The 10,405-nt window shown below is 32.1% G+C and overlaps 1 protein-coding gene across 2 annotated transcripts; it reads right to left on the bottom strand.

The window, feature by feature from the left end:
- Positions 1–1,263: 1,263 nt before the first annotated feature.
- Positions 1,264–5,891, bottom strand: LOC102595865 (protein TRANSPORT INHIBITOR RESPONSE 1-like). 2 transcript variants are annotated; one of them, XM_015308687.1, is made up of 5 exons: positions 5,785–5,891; positions 4,738–5,268; positions 2,966–3,461; positions 1,936–2,709; positions 1,264–1,834 (listed from the first exon to the last, which is right to left on the bottom strand). In XM_015308687.1, exons 2-4 carry the CDS (start codon positions 5,256–5,258, stop codon positions 1,957–1,959), a joined length of 1,770 nt encoding a protein of 589 aa, XP_015164173.1. In that variant the 5' UTR covers positions 5,259–5,268; positions 5,785–5,891; the 3' UTR covers positions 1,264–1,834; positions 1,936–1,956. The 2 variants fall into 2 exon arrangements, with proteins under 2 accessions (XP_015164173.1, XP_006347140.1); XM_006347078.2 differs by lacking the exon at positions 5,785–5,891 and having other exon boundaries at positions 4,738–5,774.
- Between the last annotated feature and the right edge of the window lie 4,514 nt (positions 5,892–10,405).

Raw genomic sequence — 10,405 nt, 5'->3', positions numbered from 1 at the left:
TAGGCTAAAGTTTAATCTACTTATATAATTATTGTTACAATAATTTATCGTATTTGATTTAAGTATTGATTATAATAAGTAATTATGCCATAACTTTTCTTCAATTTTGAAATTCAAATAATTACGTAAAAATTTAGTTTTACATTATCTGTATGATTTGATTATAGCATGCAGGGTAATAGGAGTATATTTTTCAGGATCAAGGTTGATATACTAACAGTTATTTATCTTTAATTTATACGTCAAGTTAGCTTGATTTAGTGTAAAAAATATATACATTGTCTATATAAAGAGAGCTATACAAACTCATATATAATTTCCAAGTACTAATACAAATATGCTTTACTTTAGTCGGGGTCTATTAAAAATAATATCTCTATTTTTTCAAGGTAGGAGTAAAGCTACGTATATACCATCCACTTCATACACCACTTGTAGAATTATATTGAGTATGTTGTTACAGTACAAATATGCTTAGACAGTGGCGGAACCAGCTCGGGCCTAGATTTTAGACAGGAGCAAATATTTACTTTTTCATATTTTAAACTCTCTTAGTGGAAATCTCGACTCCGCCACTCACTCAAATGATAGTAGTGATTATTTGTTTTTGAGTAAAATTTCCACCAACTGAATTTTGTTGCTTCATATTCATGCAACTGCTGGTCAATAGGGTTGGAGCAAATTGCTTTTCAATTTGCATGTGACAAGAATGGGAATTAACACTATTATTAGGAATTTGAGCAGTGGAGTGACAATTCATGTAGCTAGCTTAGACTTAAAGAAAATATGAAGATTTTGAGGACTCTATATATAATGGTGAGATTTTTTTTTTCTTTTATATCATTGTGCTCACATGCTGCCTAATTTTACTATCATTGGTCTCTATAGAGTCAAGGAATTGTAATTTGTTTTTCTTAATATCTCTTCAAAAGTTATTCAATAGACTATAATTTGTTGGAATGTCTGAATGATCACTCAACATATAATAATTGATTATTATAGTTATTCAACTTTGTTCCATCTCCCAAAAAGTTATTTGATTTTACCTAGTTAGTTAGCTTCCTTGTTGAGACTTGCATATTTATATATAGTGTAGTTGCAAGATCAATAATTACTACTTAAAATTGATCAATGGATAAACCTGCATTATTAATTAATGCTATGTTATGAATGAAGCAAAGAAAAGTGAATAAGTGTCTTAATTTAAACTAACAACATAGTAAATGTCACACTAAATTATTTTGATGAAGCACAGCAATCATGCACATTTTAAAAAAAAGAATACCATGGTTTCTTTTTTTCTTTTGCATTTCCAGTTTGGCCAAATAACTTATGTCTGTGAAACCTAATCACCATCATTCAAGTTACATGAGACTCCTTTCATTTTTCTTTCTTTATGTTTATGCTACTTATTGTTTTGAAAAAGAAAAAGAAAAAACTCCGCGAATCAACAAACCAGCGTTCTTCATCTTGCTTGTTCTTGTGAGATTCAGGACTCTTCATCTGCTGATAGTTTTCTCAGACATAATCAACTCCGTCATGTGATCATTCGTTCCAGTTCCTGCTTCTCCACGAGTGATGATCATTTGGTCTCACTAACTGTAAGAGAATCTTCGCATGGTTTCTTTCTCATAATGCATTAGTTCAGTAAGAGCGCGCACAAACATCCCTTTTGTTGATCTTCCTTGAAAATTTCAAGCTTCTCCAAGTAAAACATAGTAAATGCAGCATAAGGAGAGGTATTCATTTACTTACTTTCTCTCGTTCACCTTTACAAACATCATGCATGTAGCAGATAAAACTAGCTGAAATAGAAGGGTATCCCAGTGCACACCTACAGATAAAAATAAAACTTAGCATTATCAGCATATCATCTTTCCACTCCACGTTATTTTAGCAAGCATAGGACAGAGGAGAGCAAGGGAAGGAGCTTACCAAAGTTCCTGTTTCTTTGTGCTAGAGAGTTACAACAAAAGGTGGGGCATCCTTTCGTGGCCCTGCTACAGAGCGATAGACGTATAATTTATCAGCATAATCATCGCTGTGCTCATCTTTGATTACCTCGACATTCAACCTAGGCCTCTCTTGTGCAAGTATTCTACAACCATTCATGGTGACCCTGCAAGCTGACATCCAAAGACACCGCATTGATTCATACTTCCCCATTCCAGAAAGAAGTGCTGCATTTCCAAATGGAGAATCCCTTATCTCCAGCTTCCTCAGCTTAGAACAGCCGTCGAGCACACACTGCATACCCCAGTCACTGCTGCCAGCAAAAGCCACTGAAAGTGTCTCAAGGTTTTTGGCATACTTACCAATATACTCAAAGGTCAGGTCAGTCAACAGTCCAGAAACAGAAAGCCTCTGGAGCTTTTTACAAGTTTTGACCACTGCACCAAATGCCTCATCCATGGGTTCATTTGTCAAGTAATCTGGCTGGCCAGGATTCATTATGCAGAGACGAAAATGGGTAAAATTAGGGCAGTTACGCACTATTGTTGCAACAGCAGCATTAGTCATTTGTCGGCAGAAATAGAGAACATATTGAAGCTTAGGACAACCAGCAGACACAGCCACAAAGCCTGACTCCGTCACTCCATGGTCCATATCCTCTTCAAAAGGGTCAGCAGGAAAGACTCGCAGTTCTTCAAGCAATGGGCAGCTGGTTCCAACAGCCTCTAACCCCTTATCTTTGACAGTGTCTAGGACCTATAACAGAAAGATTAGGCATGAAGATCTTGAAAGTAGAAAAATGGATTACCATGATATGAAAAAAAAGGTGATTAGCATCTCTTGAATACTTATCCCTAGAGAAAACAACCATAGAGCAGTTCAAACTTAAAAGACGAATTAGTGGTAACTTTCAGTTCCTCGACAAAATGTCAAATGTCAGGAGATCAATACCTAAGACCTCATCATGAAAGGATTTATCACGTAAATGTTAAATCCTGAGGTACATTCTTACCCAAAGGCGCCTTAAATTTGGGCAATGAGCAAGAAGCTTCGAAAATTCACCACTCCTAATGGCTTCATAGCTCAAGTTGAGGAAAGTCAGCCTAGCACAGGCTGCATAAAGAGATGGTAAATATCGACGATTTGCTTCCCAAAAACCTGAAAGAGAGTGCAGATGTTTGCAGTTGCTGAATGCACTTTCAAGTTCTGCATACTGCCGACTTGTGAGTTGATCTGGAAGAAAGCATCCTGTACCCAGCTCCATCAGCTGAGGAGCTCGGACGAGCAGGCGTTGCAACTGAGGCAAGGTGACGTTCTTGTTAACCTTCAGAACCCTCAGTGATTTGCATCTACCGACAAGTCTCTCTAAAGCATCTTTACTGATCTCAGTGTTCATACAGGCAAAGTTAAGCACCTCCAGTGATGTAAAGTCATCCGGAAAACAACTTAGCCAACTACCACAAATATCATCCATGCCATTCTCCTGAATGTCCAGCTCTGTCAAATTCCTGTGAAGGAAACCAACATTTAGATTGGTATAGCAATTAAGATAACTTGGTTTCATGCTGATAAGCATCAATTAAGAGCCACAAAACAAACTGACATTTCTGCTGCCTATGAAGAAAAGCATGTTTTGCTTTTCTATACCTTGGAATATTACTCAAACGAAATCTTGTTATCATAACATAAATAGAACCTCCTTGTATGCATCATTTAGATAGTACATGAAGACATTTGTTATATACAAGTCCAGCTTCTGTAGTATGTTGAATTGTGGATATGACATTAGAGCCATCCTTCAAACTACATTTCTTTGGAACGATTGCGGACCAGAACAACCAAAGATCCCACATTCTTACATTCTTTTTGGTTCAGATTATCGTTACTTAAAATTGCAAAGATGCCAACTTCTACGTTTAAAACTACACAAGCAAAATCTTGGCATGCGACCTAGACACCTTTGTGATGGTATTCCTTATTTGCCAAGACAACAATCAACCTGAAAGCCTCATGAACCATAATAACCTAGTGGTGCTACAAAACTAGACGACAATTTGACAACATATACATAGTGATATACTAGTTGAAGCTCCATACATCGAACAGGTCTAATAGACATTAAAAGGTTCAGAGATCAAATATTTGTTACACAATCCAAGTTAATGTAGAAACTCTTTCTTGACCAATAAGAAGAGTTATTTATGCCTAACAATGACATCAAAGAATTCCCTTAATTAATGCTCATTAACAGGTCAATGTCACATCATGAAAGTAACATAAAAAAGGAACAGAAAAAGAATTCATAAAGTGGAACCATTTCAATTTCCACTTATACTTTTTTCTTCTTTCTTTTTAATGTGTGGTAAGACAAGGTGGTGATAACAAGATAAACAGCCTAACATGTCCCCAGCCCAGAACATGTCACTTTTTTATTTCTTCACCCACATGGCCACTTCAAATGAAAAATACAAGTTTCTTAACCATTCCACATCCAGACACATGGGTCTACTGTTTTGTCCTCCATTACTACAATAATTAGCATGGACCACCTTGTAAACAGTACTGTTTTTCCTCAATCTGCCTTGAAAGAATTCTAAATCCACCATAACAGAAAACTAAGATCTTGAAGTCAGATGCTAGATATACCAGTTACAATCAAATAAAAACTATTTCTTGAAAAAAAGATAGATTTTTTATCCAATCAAAACAACACCCATATCTGAAACATTAACTGATATTAAAAATAACCATCAAAAGTTAACACAAGTGAAAAGATCATCTTACTTGCAGTGAGCAGCAACGCTACTGATCCCATCAGTGCTAAAACCATCACAACTCAACAATGAGAGAGCCTTAAATCCAAGAAATGATTTTGCCAAAAACTCCAAACTCTCATCACTAACAGCCATTCTTTTCAATCTCAACTCCTCAAGAAAGGGGTAAACTTTGGCAAAAACATCAAGCCAAGCCTGAATATCAGCACCCCAATTCTCTGGTACCAAATTAAAGTCAGAAAATCTTGGTTTCCCTTTAAGGGTAACACTCTTAATCTTTGGGAATCTTCTTGCTACAATCTCAGGAGTAACTGAATAGCAATTCCCAATAAACAGCTTAGTCCTTGTCCAACGCTCTGCATTATACCAATCCTTGCACACCAGTGAAGCTGAATTTCTATCTTTATGAGACTGAACAAGAGACAACACCTTCTCCAACACCTCATCTGGGAATGCTGACTGAGTTAACTCCGATGAGTTCGATAAATCTACAGATTCCCTCGGTTTTTTCAAGCTCGGATTCATTTCCATCTCAAGAAAACTGAATTGAAATCAAAACAACTGAAAGTTCAAATCTTTATCCTATTTTTCGACATGCTGACAAAATTTTCAACAGTCAACAACTCTTCTGGTTATAAAAAAAAAATACTAGCTTTCAAGATTTGTAAACAAACAAAAAACCATCTTGAGTCACCTGAATTTCAAAAAGACAACATCATCTGCAATCAGTTGTACTACACTCCATTTTAGAGCTTCAAGAAAACAGAGCAAGAGATATGGGTCTAAACTCTAAAACTCTAAAGAGAGAAAAGGCTGAGAAATTTCTGAAATGCTACTGAAAAAGCAGATAAAAAAAAATGACCCAGAAAAACCATGCTTATAACAATTTAACACACAGAAAAAAACAAAAGAAAAAGAGGAAAAGAATCAGTAAAACTTCAGAACAATTACAAGAAAAACAGGGAGAAAAGCGTGAGTTGTAAGAGAAAAAAACAAACTGGAATTGAACAAGAATTGAAAAAGCTGTTGGCTTTTTTTTCTTATTTTTATTGCATACCTCAGTCTTGAGAATGGTGAAAAATGTGGACTCTTTGGTGCACCAGAAGAGCCAAAGAAACTCTCAAGCCAACCACTTACATAATATAACAATCCAAATTATTCCACAAAAAGAAAAAGAAAATCTTTATTCTAAAAAAAAGAGTACTCCAAATTTCATTCATTTATTTAGACTTTAATATATAATCAATCATATTTTATTTAAATACTCGATTTTGATTTTAAAAAAATATGTATTCTCATTCATTTATTAGAGAGTTAAGTTAAGTTGATCATATAAAATATGATATTATTAAAAGGAAAAAAGGACAAATATACCCTCGAACTATCGTAAATGATATGCAGATACGCTTCGTCATACTTTTGGGGCATTGGTGTCTCTACCGTCAAAAAACTAGAGCTTATATACCATTTATACTAACGGACATACGCATGTCATAATCTTATCAGCCGATTAAATATCAAATCGACGGATAAGATTGTGCCACGTGTCCCTATTTAGTCTTCCATTAGAGTGAAGGACATATATGCTTTAGTTTTGGACTGCAGGGGCACCAATGTCCCAAAGTATGACTAAGGGTATCTGCATACCATTTACGATAGTTCGGAGGTATATTTGTTATTTTTCCCAACATAATTTGGCTATGGAGCGCAAAAGGCAAAACTGTAGCTATAGTTTGCTAATATGATTTTTATCTTTGCTATTCTTAAAATTTAGTAGTTTTGGACTGCAGGGGCACCAATGTCCCAAAGTATGACTAAGGGTATCTGCATACCATTTACGATAGTTCGGAGGTATATTTATCCTTTTTCCCTTATTAAAATCATACGTATTCGCCTCAATAAATTGTGAAATGTCAGAATTTTTTTACCTGAAATTGATGCATATAATTAAGTCAAATATATATTTTGTATGATTAACTTGTTTAGTAGACCGAAAAAGTGTATATAATTGAAGAAATTTATGTTTAAGTATGATCATCTCATTTAAAAACTTAAGCTGTAAGAGAGAACACATTTTTTATCATTTAATAATATTATCAACACGTCATATTGAATTGTGTGATCATCTCATCTAAAATCTTAAGTTATTAGATGAAATAATCATACACTTCAACAATTTATAAGAATTGAGGTGTTTAAACCTCGAAGTTTGAAAAATATCATAGTATAATTTAAGAGGGAGAAAACAGTAATATTAGTGTATACATACGTAAAGGTTATAATAATAAGCAGCCCACCATATGTGAAACTGACAGATATGGCAGGCGAGCCAAAACCTAGCCTTTCTCCAGTTGCAGGGACAATGCTGTGGGCTTATGAAATCATGACACGTGTACAATATCACGTTGGTGCGTACATCTGTCACGGCGCATATTAGACAAGAGCATCTTCTGGTGCAAAGTAACGGCAAATGGATATTTTTTTGTACCTTTAACCCCTCATTTTTTACGTGGTACTGTTTATTTTTTATATTGTTTTAAAAAAAAAAATGTTTTCTTCCATTGCTTATCTATTTTACAAGTTTATTTATAATGAGTGTAACATATAATATTTTATTTATTATTTGCTTATTAAATATTAGAAATGGTATCCTTAAAACATGAATTATTATTGGTTATAAAAGTAATGCTGTTTTTTTACTCATTCGTTACAAGTTAAATTCACGTTCCCAACTCCAATCACTTATTACGTTTTGAGAGGTCAATCTGATCGAAAAAATATTATAAGTTGCAATCTTCTTATATCAATTTGAATGAAATTTATAAACGATTTTTGGCGAAAAAATAAAAGAAAAAACTTAAGTTTAGGGTGAGGGGGGGTGCACGTGAGGGAATCACGTGATTCCTGGTTAAACCGCACGAGTCGAGGATGTAACAAAGGAATAATTCATACACTAATTAATTAGAGAGTTTATTGAGGCATGTAATCAGCTGAGGAACACAGCTAATCATCTCGAATCTCTATAATTTTACTTAAATTAATTAATTAAAAACAACAATTTCAAACAAAATCAAGCAAACTTGTAGTTGTAATTTTAAATTAAATAGATATTTGTCTAGTCATTATCGACAGTTGTCTCCTTAATCCTTCACGTTCTTCTGTTTCACCATTAATCATTATACAACCATGAAACAACTAATAGTTTGTTTGCTACTAATATGAATAATTATCTCAAATTTGAGTTCCTAATATATGATTGATCAATTAATTTAACATGTTATAACAAATTAATTTTTATTATATAAAGAAATAAGGGGGCTAAAAGTATTTCTAATTTATTCAAATAGATCAATTTTATCCTTCATTACGTATTTTCGCTCAAAAATATCTTTGTCTTACGTTCCATTCTTCTTACCAAGAAAAAAAATAAATGAAGGGTAAAATTGTCTCAACTAAAATAGTTCAAGGACAAAAATGATTTTTTTTTTGTTTTGGAGCAACCATTAGTTTAAAGAGCGTATTTTGAATAATAAAAAAAATAGCAAAGTTTAAAATTTATCTATTTCGAATAATTTAATGATATTTTAAACTTTTTTTCCTTACAACTAAGAGTACTTATTCAAACTTTAAATGGAGGGTAGGCTCATTTCAAATAGTTTAAGAGAAAAATTGATGCATTTTCTCTTGTTTTTGAGTCATTGGTAGAAAGAATATTTTTAAGTTTTGAGCTCGGGTCCGTTTTATTCAATCAGAAAATAAAACTAATACAAATATTTTACAATTATTTGGCTAGTAAAAGGGTATTTTAAAGCTAATTAACTAGCATCAAAGATATCTTTTAGCCAAAAATATTATGAATGGTAAAATTGGTTGTTTCTTCTATGTATAACACGTACTAGCTTAAAATTTTAAATCTATCTTTTTGATAGTCGTAAATTAAAATAATTAGTGGTAGTATATAGTATGATTATTATTTAATTGTTGACCTAGTTAACTTGTAGTATTACACAACTTAAATTGCATTAAATATAAACGTACCTAATCACATAAAGGAAGCTTATCTATGTGACGTGGAGGATTTTAACTTTTTCTAAATCACCTCCTAATCAATATTTGACTCAACCTTAAACAATCTAATTAATTATTTTCTTATTAGCTAGGTTTATAAAAAATATTTGCTTTTCTATGTTAGTTATTAATTGTGGATCATTGAAAACTTTGATTGGTTAGGTTTTGTTTTTTTAATTAAATAAATTTGAATTTTGAAAAATAAAATTTATAAATTAGCCAAGGACAAATAAAATTGTCTTGATTAGGTACATTGATGTTGCCATTATCAAACATTATGTGCTCTCTTAGCGTTCTAGAAAGCAACAAGTAACTTGGCTTATATCCATTTGCACCAATAAATGAACATGCTAAAACAAGATGAGCGCAAGTTGATTCAAATATTAAAGTTATCAAAAAAGAAAGTGAAAAGAAAATTTAAATTTATGGCTTAACTATCTTTTCAAGAATAAAGGCGTAGAAAATATAAAATTTAAAAAAAACTAATTTGTAAGATAATAAAACAATTCGCTAGAACTATAGACAATTAGATGTCTATAATGAGTGAAGTTTATGAGAGATTCATTTTAAAAATTTGATGCAAATAATTTTTTAAATTAACATATTTTCATCTTCTTAAATCTTGTACGCAGAGTTATTTGATACTTCAAAATATATAATGATTTGAAAATTTATATATTTCAGTATCCATTTTGGGAAAAATTATTAGGTAAACTATATATGAATACATTAATGTGGTGCTTTTAACTCGGTGAGAATTAATAGTCTCTTCTTCAAAAAGTTTATTTCTATTTGTTTAAACTTTAATTTGTGTATAGATATGTCAGATACATGAAAGTAAAAAAAATAAAAATTTACCGGTTATATATTTCGTCACTACATTATAAAAGATCGTTAGATATAACATTAAAATTAGAATTATTGATACGCCGCATACAACTTTTAATTACTCACTGCGAACCAGCAAGTAACCATTGTCTAAAGGATTATTATTAATTGATTAATGAGTTTGTGGCCCTTTGCTTGTATGTAGAAGCAATCTATTTTAAACCAATCCTAATCCAAGAGGTTCCAATAATTAAAACAGTCTAAGTACATTATAAAAAGTCCACTTTTACTGCACATTTAGTTTATATTAATTAATTATTATTATTTAAAAAAAAAGGTAAATTCTTATAATTTCCTCACAGAACATGGAAGGGCTTTCTAATTCTAATAAATTAGGTTTATTTGTGCATTAACAGCATAAATTTCTTTTAATATTTTTAGGTTAAGTTAGCATATAATAACAAATAATATAACTCTATGGTCTAAAACAAGTTTGACATAGTTATATAAAAATAAAATAATAACTTATTATACCTAGCTATATTTGTGGAGAGTGATATATTGAAAATAGATACTCTATTTGCGCCAGATAAGAATAAGATTACGTATATATCATTCTCACTTCAATTATGAGATTATAATAAATATGTTATTGTGATGGCTCTTAATCAATACTTGTATATAGGATTAATATATTAGTAAAGTGTCTTTTCTAATCAATGCAAAATAGTGGTATATTGACAAAGCATAAATGTGAGTGTAAAGCCTTTGGGTCCCCCCTC

The sequence above is a fragment of the Solanum tuberosum genome, unplaced genomic scaffold (genome assembly GCF_000226075.1).
Source record: "Solanum tuberosum cultivar DM 1-3 516 R44 unplaced genomic scaffold, SolTub_3.0 scf00083, whole genome shotgun sequence".
Taxonomy (NCBI): Eukaryota; Viridiplantae; Streptophyta; class Magnoliopsida; order Solanales; family Solanaceae; genus Solanum; species Solanum tuberosum.
This window is presented reverse-complemented; position numbering and strand designations above follow the sequence as displayed.

Excerpts from the sequence above, each read along its gene's own strand:
- LOC102595865 (XM_015308687.1), bottom strand. The coding sequence starts at position 5,258 with ATGGAAATGAATCCGAGCTTGAAAAAACCGAGGGAATCTGTAGATTTA. Across the intron at positions 3,462-4,737 it reads AGCGTTGCTGCTCACTGCAA|GAATTTGACAGAGCTGGACA; the intron begins GTAAGATGATCT and ends TTTCCTTCACAG. Across the intron at positions 2,710-2,965 it reads CAAATTTAAGGCGCCTTTGG|GTCCTAGACACTGTCAAAGA; the intron begins GTAAGAATGTAC and ends TTTCTGTTATAG.